The following is a 14,266-nucleotide window of genomic DNA, read 5'->3' as shown; positions in this document are numbered from 1 at the left end:
CTGGAAGTTCACTGTTCCAGAACGTGGAGATGCAATGATTAACAAGACAAACTTGCCCATACAAAGCTTATATTCCTAATGGAGTGGAGGGACAGACAAAAACAAATAAGAATATAAATGTAGAAACACCAATTAGGGACAAATCCATTAGAGAAATTTAGAATAAAGTGATGAAAGAAAAGGCACTGGGCTGTTTTCAGGGTCAGGGAAGGCCTGTTCAAGGATGTGGCATTTTAACCGAGTTCTGAAGGACAAAAGTGGGCCCACTACATGAAGACCGGGGTGGGGGAAGATCATTCCGCGAGGAGGGAGCGGCAAGTCCCTAAGGCAGGAATGAGAGCTGTGTGTTGCAGGAAACCCAAGCTGAGAGGCTGGAGCAGAGTGGGCAATGGTGGGATGGAACAAGATAGGGTCAGGGAGATAGGTGAAGCCCTTTGCACCCAGGATAGAGGGTTTCAACTGTGTTGTAAATGTAATAAGAAATCACTAGAGAGTTTTATGCAGAGGAGGCCACGACCTGATCTACGTTTTTAGAAGACCATCAGTTGCTGCATGGACAGTAAATGGATGGAGGGCCAAGTGGAAGTAGGGAGATTAATGAGGAAGCTACTGCAGTAGTCCAGGCAGGAGCTGATGGAGGGTTAGATGATCACAGGTAGCACGTAGAGAAGAAGAGAGGTTTGACAGGTGTTTTGGTTGTAGAATCAATGCCGGGATGTTCTCTCTCAGTCCTAGGAACTCTCGTATTTCTTTACATGCTTTCTATAAACACTTTGTTAGAGCTGCTCCTGTACTATTTCCTATAGCAGTCTGGGGGCTCCTCAAGGGCAGAACCCCAAGACCGACCCATGACCTGGGTCTCCCCCACTGCCCCAGCACAGTGCTTTGCTGGCTCACATCAGACTCCTGAGTGAGTGAATAGATGAGTGAATGAGTCAAGGTGAACCACCAACAAAGGCAGTTTCTTATTTTATTTTCAGTGCCTACACACTTGTAAGATATTTTCTCACGTCTCATGTTCTTACTGGTAACTCCTGAAACATTAAAGAAATAATCCGTGATGCACAAAACGAATGCTCCTTTGGAGTAAAAGTACTTGCAAAACATGGAAAAATTACTAATAACGACTCTCAACCTTCAAATATACCTTCTGTGTGAGGGAGGAGGAGGCATCCGTATGTCCCTCACATTCAGATGGGGAAGCAGTGCCCCAGTGGGGGTTATCTTGCCCTCGTGCCCTGTAGCACCTTGCTCCCTCCTCACTGAAGATTCTGGAGGAGACTCAGCCTTGCTTACTCATCTTAGTGCTGCTGGAAAGGACTGATTATTAAACAGATATTTGAGGCGCACGTCTGCCTATTCGTGCCTAACACTTCAGAATGACTTTTCTGTTTTTACTCTTTGGAGAGGTGAAGGCTCTGTGAACTGCACAGGAAGAATACTGCTATTTGAGTAGAACATAATTCTGCCATAGTCTTTTAGTTGTTCAGAGTGAACCAGGGCAATCTCCCCTTCAAGAAGAAGTTCACGTGTTATCCCCTCTCCCTGTGTTCTACAGCTGTGTTTTTTCCATCTCACTGCTCAGCCCTTAGAATCCATAGCAGTGAAAGCCTGGGTGACCCAGATGGACCTCTGTGCTTTCCAGTAACCAGGCGATGAGGAGCTTTCAGAGCCATTTATGCACTTCCTGCACCTCCACTTCCTCCCCGGAAAGGTGAGCCTGTGCCTGCAGGGCTCCTGGGGTGACAGCTGCCCAGGCACGCCTGCTGGGCTGGGCACAGGTCACACACTCACTTTCCCTCTGATTTATCGTGTCCCCTTTGTCTAACCCTCAGCACTTTAATTTGGTTTGTGCCTGTCACACTCAAGCTTATTGAATAATTTCACTTTTCCTCCTGATTCTAGACTCTCTCACAGAAATGGTAATTATACTGATTGTCTGCTGTGCGATTAATTACGGGAATGGTGGTTTCTTTCTTTCTTTCTTTCTTTTTAGATTCGGAGGCTAATTGCTGACGGCCATGTGCTGTCTTCCCTCCAGATAATCTAGACTGCAGCGATTAACCTGGTGTCCAGGTTATCTGCTATTAACCATTTGCCTCCATTTTATCCCAGAGTTAGGACTGATGACCGTCGTGCCTGATGCCCAGTACCCCTTTAGTGAGGAAGAAAGGGAGGGGGACAGTTTGTGGAAGAGCCCCTCAGACAGGAAGGGAAGAGAGTACGCCCTCCTCCTCTGCCACCCCACCCGCTGCCCAAGGTAATAGCTGTCCTCCCGAGATATTCTTGAAATTCAAGTTCTTCATGGTATGACTTAATCCTTCAACCTACCGGTGTTCTCCGTGAAAAGAAAATCGCAGGTAACTGAAAATCAAAGGCAGGTACATGTAACAAAGCGAAGGGCCGACACTGCCAGCCCACAATTCCCTCTGATGATAGGAACTGGAGAAAGCCATTACCAGGGTCATTCCATGGGCGAGAGAAAGAGTGCAGGCTGCAGACATTATGGGCATTCCTTTGGAGGAACCACCACCAACTGCGTAAAAAAGCCCGTGAAGTCTATGCATTTAACCCAGAGAGAGGAAGGAGCTCTGAACAGCCTGTAGCTGGCTCGATGGTTCGATGGGAGGAAAACCCTCACCCAGGCGAGGGCTGCTGTGCCTGCTGAGGCTGTCACCTGCTGCTACTGCTGGATGTCACAGCTCACTCACGGGAGCCTTGCAGACCCTCTCTACCAAGATCACCTCTGCTTTGTGAGCGTCACTCATCTTGTGGAAGCCTGCACCTGTCAGTGCCTTGTATGGTTTCCGAGCCTGGGAGCCTGTCGTTATGAGCACAGAATAGAGAAAATTAAGGCTAGATGACTCTGTCAGCAGTTCCTAATCTCTGAATTATTCCTGCAAGCAAAGTATAATAGGATATACAGTTTTTAAAAAAAATGAAATCAGATTACATTTTTTGAATTCTGTGAGAATCTCACAATACACCAAGGGTAATTAGAGAGCTACTGGGCTCATTAGCAAAACCCAGTGTTGGGGATTCTGCTCTAACGGATCTCCTTTTCCCTCGTTTTTTTTATCCTTGTTTTTTAATCTCTTCAGGGACAAGTCTCTTTTTCAAAACCTTTGGAACAGATGTGCTTCAGAATTTAAAATTTTTCAGATTTTAAAAAGGTAACACGGGACATATCTCCCAGCGTGGGCAACATCCAGTAATCAAACCCATTAATGTTTTTGCAGTGAAATGTATAAATATTTATCCTAAGAGGGATAAAGTGTCATGCCACCGTAGGTCAAGTTCTGTTGCCCAATGAATAGGAAAAAATCTCTTGGTTTTCAGGGTGGGGTGGGGGGTTGTTCTCGTTTTTGTTTTGTAATTGCAAATGAGGGATTGTGTACCTGTATTTCAAACAAGCAACTTGCTTGTTTTTCTTTAAACTGGGCAGTTTAAAGGAGAAGTGAGGCATTTTTAAAAACAGCTACTACCACCAAAACAGTTCACCAGTATGCTGACCACCTTCATCTCAGTGGATGGGGTCCAAATGTTTCTGTGCAGTGACCTTTAAGTCACCTGTGTGAGGAATCAAGTCACCAAGCGGTAGAGATATTTAAACAAACCCATAATTTCCTGGCGCTTACTCTCATTGGCCTTAAGGAAGCATATTTTCAGGATGTTTGGAAATAGCTAGTAATTTAGAGGGTAAGATTTCACATTAAAAACAAATGAACACTTCAGGGAGTGGGTAACTAGTAAACGGTGCTCTCTCCACCCCAATTCAAACTTGATACTGCTCTAAGTAAATCCAGCCAGACTAATGAGTCACTTTTTATGTGTAAAGAACATGAACAGAGCCAATAAAGAAATCATTAATTTCAGAAAGATGTAGTGCTATCTACCAGATGCAATAATAAACTGAAATAGGTTTAAATGTATGGCTTTGCAGTTTATTGGGACACAAAGTGGACTTTTTTTTTCCTTTCAATAAATGAAATGAATTTCCTAAAGAATATAAGAAAATTGTGGAAATTCAAGAGACAATACTTGCATCTCATTTCTGTTCTGGATGTGTCCAGACATACAGAAACATACAGATAGTCCACTGTGTACGTAGACCTTCTACTGATGATAAGTACCAGTCAGCAGTATCATGCTTTGTTCTGGAACAGATCCTGAAATGATATTATGTCTCTCTCTATATACAATCAGAAGCTTGTAGTCAAATATAAAGTCTATTTTTGGCTTTCAGGGTACTGGGAGAGCATCAGAGGTCACAGAGAGAGACAAGCAATACAATGAAAGATGGCATGCAGTAAACACCAGAGAAACGGATTCAAAAAGTTTAGCTCAAGGAAATGTTTTTCACTCCCCGATCTTGAGACTTTTTACCAAAAAAGCAGTAAGAATTTGTAGCGTTCTGTCACAGTTTCAATCATCCATGCTTGGTGATATTGTTATTTGGGACTGTTATTCAGAACTCAGAGGAGAGACGTGCAGGTTGTTTTTAATTCTCTCCAAGCCATGTCTGAAGTTGACTTCCCCTTCAAAGCCAGGAAGGGTCAGACACCTGAGCCTGAGGGATACAGCTGGGAGATTGCCGTAGCCACCTGAGCCTGAGGGATACGGCTGGGAGATTCTGTTTTCTGTAAACCACACTGACAGCAAACAGAGGAGAAATTACGAGGGGGTGTCATCTTGGCAAAGGGCAGCCATTGCTCTGCTTCGGTTTAAACCAGCTCAGGATTTTGACAAAGGTTCATGGAAAACTCCAGTCACTAATATCCCTAGTTTGTTCCCTTAAAAGTTGCTCTGCAAGTATCTTTCTAAGGGCTGGCGAGAAGTGCCTTCAGTATAGGCATATTATGTTTGCCCTCTTTCATTTTTAATGAAATTACAAATGTATAGAAAGCTAGGGAGAATAATGTGACAATAACTCAAAGAATAAATACCAATCTTCTCAGCTGTTACCTCAGAGGTCTCCTCCCCACACTACTACTTCTTCTTCTGTCATATTCTTAGAAGAAAAAAGTCATCAGATACCATCTTTATTCTGAGTTATATTCTTTAAACCAAACTTTGGGTGAAGTGAAAAAACATCCATCCATTACTTCAGACAAATATTTGAAATTCCTTAAGCAAAGAGTGAAATGGTCCAGTTTGAAAGTGTCTGTAAGTCCAACCGGCAATGGAGTTGCCCGTTTCAATGCCCTGCTCTCCAGACCTGGTCCTTCTACCCGGTATGTCCTCCCAGCTGCCTCTCCTCTAACCGCCCCAGTCCTCAGTGAACGATCACGCAACCTGCCAAGGCTTCCTCCAAACAGAGGCCTTCGCTGAGCTTCCCACCTGCGTCCCCCTGCAACACGTTCACCCTCCAGATAGTATTCTCCCCAACAGAATTTTCATTTCTTTTGGAAAAATTGTTTGTGTGTTCTATTTTTGGTCAATGATCTGGAACTGTCAGGCCCACCTACTAAACAGCAAGGTCCTAGAGGGTAAGGGATCTATTTTTTCCATCTCTGTCTCAGCACCTAGCACAGAGCCTGGCTCCCAGCAGAAAGCAGGGAATCAGTAAGAGGGAAGGCAAGCGATGGAAGTAATGAACACCAGGCAGCAAGCCAAGGAGAAATGAATGAGTCTTGGCTTCCTTTCTGAAAGCTGCGTAATGTAGGGACAGAGCTCGGTGCTGGAGCCAGGAGTCCTCAGTGGTTGCTCAGCTTGGCCACTTTTGAGCTGCACCACATTTGGCAAATGATCTCACTTCTCAGGGCCTCAGTTTCCTTAACAGCAAAACAAAGCGGGTATTTGTTTCTGTCTCTGGAGCAGATGTTTAGGGTCAGCACTATTATAAAAGTTGAGAAAGATGGAGATGGCAAAAAGCTGGGGTGTGACATGGGTAAACATGCTTGGGACTGTGGCAGCTTTTTGAGATCAAGGTGGTTTGCCATAGGATATTCTGCACAGATTGCTGAGATCACACCTATAACTGCAGAGCCCTAATGAGTCACGAGACTGTATCTGAAACATCCAAGCAAAGTGCCTTAAATGCATTGTCTCAAGCATTTATGGGATAGGGAGAGCACTGGTAGGAAGAAAGAGAACGATCATAACAAAGAATCACCTGAAAGACAAGACTTGCCTTCTCTCCTCAAAAGATCACAGGTTTACAACCAACCTTTATTTTCCTAAAAAAGAAAATTTTTTTCTAAAAAGACTCCTGAATTCACAACTGTTTTTCCCTCTCCTTTGTGACAGCGGTTTCAGATCAAAATGGAACATCTATTATACACAGTCGATATTTATTATTATACTCCACTGAATGCCATCATCCTTCTCCAAAATGTGTTGAAGTGAGGTCTGTGGCATTTCCCTTTCCTCTGAAATGGGAGCTTTTATGTCTCTGTTAATGGCTGAGGAGGAGAAGAAGATCAAATGCTTTATTAAAAGGCTAGAGCTGTTTTTCACATTTGCATAGAACTTATACCTTAATGCAGTGTCACCAGACAGGTGGCCAGCGTGACCCCTGAAGACTGGGTACAGTGGACATTTCAACCGGGACCAACGGGCCCAAGTTGTTCCTAACCCCATCTGGGAGGAGCCCTTCTGTGGCCTGGCCATGCTTGCTGTGGACAGCAGCATCCTCGTAATGCTGCAGCCCCTGAAACAGGGCAGTCCAGGCCAGCGAAGGAAACCTGCTGTTCAAACACTCCTTGATTCCTGAACCGTCCCTCCGGTGCAGGAATAACCAGCAGTCTTCAGCGTTCAGCAAGCTGGGTTTTCTGCACCAGCATCTGCTCTCCCACCTCTCTCTGGGCAGAGGTTCCCTACTCGGACTTGAGAGGTATCCAAACCTGTTTATCCTCTCAGCTCCTGAAACAGGCAACTTTGATTTTATCCTTCATAACAGACGTTGTTCTCTTTGGTGTATTTATTTTAAAACATCACTCTTGAGGGGGCTGCAAGCAGGCACGTGGTTCCACTTAGCCCAGTGGTGTCACGAGATAATCAATTCCTCCTAAAACTGTGGTTGAAAAGCATTTGCGTCTTTCTATTCACCTTAAGCCTGCAATCGCAGGGCCATAAAGTGGAATGAGCCTTTGCATGCCTACACATTTGCAAGCGACTATGTACTCCTTTTATAGATTTATTATTACTGAAGCCATCAGGGACTTTCAGCCACTCTGTCCACGCAAGCATAGACGCAACAACCTGTATTCAACTATGATCTTAAGTGCAGTTTCCATTTATGCCAGCCTCTCTCTCTTTCCAACCTTCCTTCTGTTCCCCTTTCCTTGACATTCTGGGAAGGACATCAACTGTGGCATCACATAGCCCTGGCTTTCTGTTTTTACTGATGTGCTATAAATATTGACTGGACATGTTACTTAACCTCTGTGAGCCTCAGTTTCCTTGTGTGCACAATGGAGAGGATAAGGCCTGTCTCTCTGGATTGCTGTAATATTTAAATAAAATTAACACGCATGTGTACGTCATACATAGAAGGTGCTCAATTAACTTTCACTTCCACCCCACCCTTTCACCGATGTCCACACTGATATTTTCCTTTGCACTTGTGCGAGTGCTGTGATTCACATTTTTTAAATCACACAACACGAGCTGTGCCATCCTGAGACAGACTCTCCTGCCTCTCCCAGACACCCACCTCCAGAGCTAGGAAGCTTAGGGGCCGGGAAGGAGAAGGAGGAGAGAGCTGCTTCTCCTGCTGAAGACATAGAACCCCAGTTGCTAATCTGAGAATTTAAGGAATTCCAAGAGAAACTATTAAGAATAAGCAGACACTTATGGAGGACTACCATTTTTACGTGCATTATCTCACAGCTAATCTTGAGACACTATTTTTCCCCACTCTGAAGATGAGGAAACTGAGGCTCAGAGCTCTTCAGCATCTTGCCAGAGGTCCCAGCTAATCAGTGGAGCAGAGGCATTCAAATCCTGTGTTTTTACCCTCTACTCCTGCTGCTTCCCTGTATGATTAGCAATCGTTTGATTTCTCGGAAAAGCTTTTACGCCAGTTTCAAGTCAGATTTTTAAAGATAGTCACACTGTGAAAACAAAGATGATGATGGATGAGGTCAGAAGGCTGGAGCAATAAAAATGAAAACGTTATCTTAGCGTAAAACCCGACTAAACTCCGAATATGATTCAGCGGTAATAACAGTGGTCTCTTTGGCCAGGGTAGAACTACTTAATGGACTTGAACTTTGTCCTGATGTTGAAACTAGACAGAGTCACAGCTCTTTGCTCCAGCCTGACTAACTTTCTACAACTTGTGTGCTCTGCCCCCAAGAGCAAAGCTGAAGAGAACCTGTTCCGTCCCTCCTGTTTACCACATACAGTACCACAGAGTGACACACTGATGGCCCCTTGAGTTTCCAAACCACATGCAATTTAGGGGCAACCAGGAAAGGGTATAGAAAAAACCCAGCCCTGTTCTCTTTGGAAAGAGCACTGCCCAAGTGCACAGAGCTTGCCCTGCCCCCGCCCTGCCATCATCTCAGAGGGTGGCAGACAGAACCGCCACCAGAGCCCAACTGCATCTCCCGCTGTCTCGAGCTCCAGTACCCCACTCTGCCTCGACTCCTACTCCTCCCGTCCCAGCCCCACACCTCCAGAAGGTGTCCGTGGCCTTGCAGTGTCCTAGCTCAGGGTCACTCCATGTACTATCCTCCTGAATCACCATCAGGTACCCAATCCTTTCTTCACTAGGGCAGAATCGCCTAGAATTGTACAATCTCAGAGGTCAAAGGAGTTTGATAGGCCATTATATTTTATATCCTTTCATTTTACTGGTGAGGAAGCTAGGAGCCAGTGCAGCTACGAGACTGACCCAGGGTCACACCTTCCAGCTATTAATGACGGCATGAACTAATGATTATCTTTTAAACTTCCTATTATGTCAGTAGAAAATGTGCTTTTTAAAAGAAGCATGGTAGCAAATAATTTTCCTCACAGAAGAAAAGAAGTGCCACTACCATGATTTCCTCTCTATTTCTAGGCCATACTTAGAGTCATCATCAAGAGCACTTTGCATTTGCAAGTTTCCAGATAAATTATTTTTCTCATCATTACCACTCACTATTAAAATGTTCATTGGATACCAACATTCTGGAAGAATGGTTGTACCAAATCAGATACAAGCTATATCCGTACAGCCAAGTCCAAGTGCAAGTACACTGATGCACTGTCTGCTGCAGCTGGACACAGAGAGAGTATGTGGAGCAGCCCAATTGGGTCTTTAAAACAAGCAATGTTCATTCACTTGTGTGTACAGACAATAACTGGGACTTCTATCTACCCCTCATACCCTTGTTGTAGTATAGAAGTCATTGTGTCTGGGACTTCCCTGGTGGCTCAGTGGTTAAGAATCCGCCTGCCAATGCAGGGGACACAGGTTCGAGCCCTGGTCCGGGAAGATCCCACATGCCGTGGAGAAACTAAGCCCATGCACCACAACTACTGAGCCTGTGCTCTAGAGCCCGCGAGCCACAACTACTGAAGCCTGCGCACCTAGAGCCTGTGCTCCGCAAGAAAAGAAGCCACGGCAATGAGAAGCCCACGCACTGCAACGAAGATTAGCCCCCGCTCACTGCAACTAGAGAAAGCCTGCATGCAGCAACGAAGACCCAAAGCAGCCAAAAAGAAATGAAAAAAAAAAAAAAAAAAAGTCATTGTGTCAGCAAAGCATAAAGCAAAGGGGATGTCACGAGAACCAGAAATGATTATGAAGTCAGAGAATCAGGTCACAAATGGCCACATCTTACTTCTGATTAATCAGGTTCATTTCACAAGAGCCACTACTACCGAGAAGCCATGACAAAGCCACCTGGCCAGAGTATGCCTCACACTTCCCCAACACTAGTTCTAATCCCCTACCCACTACTCCCCAAATCCTGCCCCAGAAAATTGTACTTGGGCTCACAAACTGGTGGGACTTGGCCAAAGGTGACTCACAGAGAAGAGAAAACTAAGTCAGTTGCCAACATTTAGAGAAAAAAATAAAATAGGAGGTTTAACATACAACTCCAGATTTCTGGCTTCTTAAGAAATAAAAATAAAAATCAGAGATCTGGCTTTGCAGGCCAACACTGCAGAGGGCCTGCACTTCAGAGCTGAGCAGCAGCTGCCCAAAGTAGAGGGGCTGGCCCTCCCCCAGTGGAAACATTCCCACCATTGTCTTAGGAAGCCTTTTTTACCCATTAACCTCACCTGCCTGTCCTTAAGGTTTTGCAGTGAATTTTCTGGGGTGCAGAAGAATAGGAATATCACTTTTTAGTGATGGTGTATTTTACAGAGGTCATTTCTCTCCAGGCTAAGAATTATGGAAGGCTGAAACAATTTAGATGGAAAATTCAGGCATAATGAGCTTATTTTTGAAGTAAACGTTTTTGTTTAGAATCGTCATATTGACAGTCTTCCCATGATCTAATTTTCTGGGTAGCTGATTAAGTCATTTTTAGCCTATACAAGCACAGTCACAAAGAGGGAAATAGACAAGTGTCTGCAGATGCTATATGTGGGTACCACTTTACAAAGTTTCAAGATCACTTAAACAACCACATAGCAGCAGCCCAGCTAGCTCAAGATTTTGAACACAGTGGAAAGTTCTTGTTTGTTTTTGTTCTTCTGGGCTAGCGCAAGTCTGTGTGCTAGGGTCTTAGCAGGGAGACTCAGCCCGTGTTCAGCAGGATGGAAAATGACAATGTGATTGATTGGGATCTCGCCACAAAGTAATCATTTCAACAGGAAAATATATTGTCTACATATTTACAAGGGTTAGAGCCCAAAGTTGTGTAGGAAGGGAATAATACATCAAAACCTCAGCTGAAGAAAATTATAAAGCGTTCATATGAACCGGCCAAGATTAACTGGGGCTGCCAGAACACTTTCACCCACATGATGTACATGTTAACAACCTGATGATACGACGACAGGAAGACACATAAAACAGATATTTTTCCTGGCACAGAGCCCTTCTGTAAACCTGGAGATATTTAAATAACCCATCTTAGCCATGATCCTGGCTAGGATGAGGATTGAAAAAAAGCCATTGGATTGCATAACAGATTTCTTATGCATGCATTGCTCTTCCTGCCAGCTTCTGGGTTGAGAATGTTGCATCAATCCATGCAATCTTAAGATGGAAAAAATTAAAATTGGGAGACAGACTAAAATAGCAGGACTTTGTCTCGTTAGCTTTAGGACATCTGTACAAAGATGAACGCAATTGTGGGAGGATACAGACTCCTTTGTCATGTCAAGAAAAATTAACCTTTAAAAGTATACCTATATTCCCAAAGATTTCTAAAGGAATGAGAATCAGCCTTTTGAGTCTCCATTATTCTTCCACGGCGTGCTGCAAACACTCTGAGGTAATAGGCTTCTGTATAATACTATAATACTGCTCTTGAGCCTTTGGTAAATGCTGCCACTTCCTCTTCCCCGTATACTTTCTGACTGGTGTCTGGTTTATGTTTTACTTTTTTTTTTTTTTTTAATGTTTTACTTGCTCTTGTTATTGATTTCTCGTCTTTAATGTTATACTGAACAGAAGCCATGACAAGCAAAATCAGGGCACCACAGAGCTTCTTCCCTTTGGGTTTAGATTCTCCAGAATAGGAAGAACTAGCAAATGAATGAATGAATAGGCTGGTGCTTTTCACCTGTCTGTAAATACATGTTCGTGTCTCTTGGTTATGGACCGCCCTTGTGAACCAGTAATTATTTAAAGTTTAATTTTAATCTACACATCAGAGATGGAGATATGGAATTGTTTAGGCTTTTCTCTCAACCTCTCTCCCTCTTTGATTTTCAAGATAAAGCAAATTAATTAATGTGCACTTTTCGATTGAAGAAATGATTAAGATCCAGCTGTGTCTGTGAAATTATCAGTTGCGATGCAACACTCAGGACTTGTTAATGCTTTTTTTGGCAATGAAGAAGAGAGACACAGGTATCTAATATTAAGTGTGTTCTAAAAAGCATAAGTTAGCAGTTTGTTTGCCAGATTAACTTTCAAAGACATCTAAGTTACTAAGCTTGACTTTATTACACACCAATCTTAAATGATTGATGGACTACTGTGAAATAGCTTTGTTCAAAACAAGACCTTCGGCAGTCTACTTCAAAGGCTTTACTAAGATAAAAAGATAGCCCCATTTTACATTAATTTCCCTGATAGATCAACACTTATTTGAAATATGCCTGAGAATTATGCAATATGTACTGTCTTGTGAGTTTCCTTCTACTGTATCCAGCAGCCCCATATGGGAATGTTTTTACTTCTAAGATTTAGGAGAAGTTTTTCTACACATGAAGAGCATCTTTAAGAAAATGCAGATGGGTAAAACAGTATATTGGCATTTTTATTCACTACTGTTTCATTGCAAGGTAGTATCTGACACTAAAATATACAGAGATATGATTGTTTAAAAATCAACAATACTATTTCAGGAGGTGGTTTCAGAGGCTCCCTATAACATTCTCCACAGAGTCTGAAAGGATCCATTTATTTCTTTTTAAACGTAGATTATGTGATTTTATTTATGTCTAAGGTCACTACAGAGTTACTATAGAATTACATAAATGAGGAGTGAAAATCTCAACTAAGGGGTCAAGCAGGTAATGGAAATCGGTGAACTGGGCCAGTATAGTGGGGACAGGGGTTGGTGAATGGGAGCATGGTGCTTGAAGGGAACTGACATTTAGGTCATTATGTCAGATACTTGATTTTTCAATATTGGGCAACTACTTCAAAATTTTGAAAGATCCCAGCTGGCCAAACAACTCATGTCTGGGGATGGCATGCTGCTATAAACCTGCTGAGAAGAAAAAAGATGTATTTACCTTAAAAAGAAAAACTTTCTAAATCATCCACATTTTTTGGAATGCCGTTTCGTGACTGTGAAATAGCCACCCATAATGGCCTAACACCGACTCAGGACAAAGCAATTAAGGCTCTGAGTTACTTGTTTGGTAGAAGCTTTGCAAAAGGGCCCAGATGCATGGGGAAGGAGGCTGCAGTGGGTAATGGACACAGGTTCCTTATGCAAAACACTGTCATCGGTGAATTCACAGTGGAAAAGACAGGAAACAGGAGCCCCTGTCTCTAAAATTTATCTTCAAGGCCATTTCATTTTATGGAGTGGAATAAAGCTGACTTGTAAAAAAAAAAAAAAAAGAGAAAAAAGAAAAAGAAAAAAAAAATCCCTTCTTTGCTCTTTGGCAGGGTGAAGTAGAGAAATAAAGTCTCCCCGCTGAACTACTATGAGGTCAGAAGCCTTGCTGCTATATTTCACACTGCTACACTTCGCTGGGGCTGCTTTCCCAGAAGATTCTGAGCCAATCAGTATTTCGCATGGCAACTGTAAGTATCCACAATCTCACTCTCACTCTCACTTTCTCCCTCTGTGGGCACTTGAGCCTGCGTCAACAGGCAAAACATACAAATTAAACATTTCATAAAACAGGAGACTTGTTAGTCACTTTAACTTGTGTGGATGGCAGAGGTAGATAATTCAAGTCTAGCCAAAATTGGTAGGATGACTGTTCTGTAACTACAATAAACGTGGTTGTGAGGATTTGAAACAGCCCTCAATACCTCTGAGGAAGTCTCAGTTACTACAAGGAAGCTGTGATCATGCCTGCAAACCAGCTGTGGGAGAACACCACTGTCATCTGGGTGTTGCCAGTACCCCACATTTTCATAAGTAATTAGTAAAGAGGCATTGTTACAAGATAACAGAAAAGAAGAAGACTGTTTTGGAGTACTTTAGGGACAAAAATTAACTTTTGTTTAGACTTAGAAGTTTTATCATTGCTAGATTTGGATAGAGAGATTCTGAATTCATAGTGGACCTACTTTTACTGTTTATAACTTTCTTTTGATCTCTGCTTCATTGTCAAGGGTAGAAAGCAACATGATGAAAAAGTCAGTTGCTGCCTCAAAAAGAGGAAAGTTCTACCTGTGTGTGGGATGAAATAGACAATTTTTTTTTCCTTCTCTCCAAAAGATAAAATATTTTATCACAGTAAAAGTGAAAGCATTTTACCCAAATATCTATCTTCACAGTAATAATCCCCAAACACTGAAGGAACCTTAAAAAAGTATTTGACAGTAATACTAGGATACTAAAGAGACCTACCCAGCTTTCTGCTGGACGGTCTAGGTTGTAAAAGGAAATAATTGTATATGAAGGGGAGGTGTCAAGCCTTGACAGCTCTAACTGAGAACAAAAGTCAGGGTATGACTAAG

The 14,266-nt window shown here is 42.9% G+C and overlaps 1 protein-coding gene across 7 annotated transcripts in view; it reads left to right on the top strand.

The window, feature by feature from the left end:
* SEMA6A (semaphorin 6A) overlaps positions 1 to 14,266 on the top strand; it is a 125,953-nt gene that overhangs the window by 52,722 nt on the left and 58,965 nt on the right. For 6 of the 7 annotated variants that reach the window (XM_036848341.1, XM_036848344.1, XM_036848340.1 and 3 more), the window contains exon 2: positions 13,241 to 13,378. In XM_036848341.1, the coding sequence (XP_036704236.1) occupies positions 13,279 to 13,378 (100 nt within the window). In that variant the 5' untranslated portion in view covers positions 13,241 to 13,278. Of the gene's footprint in view, positions 1 to 11,371; positions 11,385 to 13,240; positions 13,379 to 14,266 lie in introns of those variants that run through there. The other variant, XM_036848338.1, reaches the window with a different exon arrangement.

This window comes from Balaenoptera musculus, chromosome 3, assembly GCF_009873245.2.
Source record: "Balaenoptera musculus isolate JJ_BM4_2016_0621 chromosome 3, mBalMus1.pri.v3, whole genome shotgun sequence".
Classification (NCBI taxonomy): domain Eukaryota; kingdom Metazoa; phylum Chordata; class Mammalia; order Artiodactyla; family Balaenopteridae; genus Balaenoptera; species Balaenoptera musculus.
This window is presented reverse-complemented; position numbering and strand designations above follow the sequence as displayed.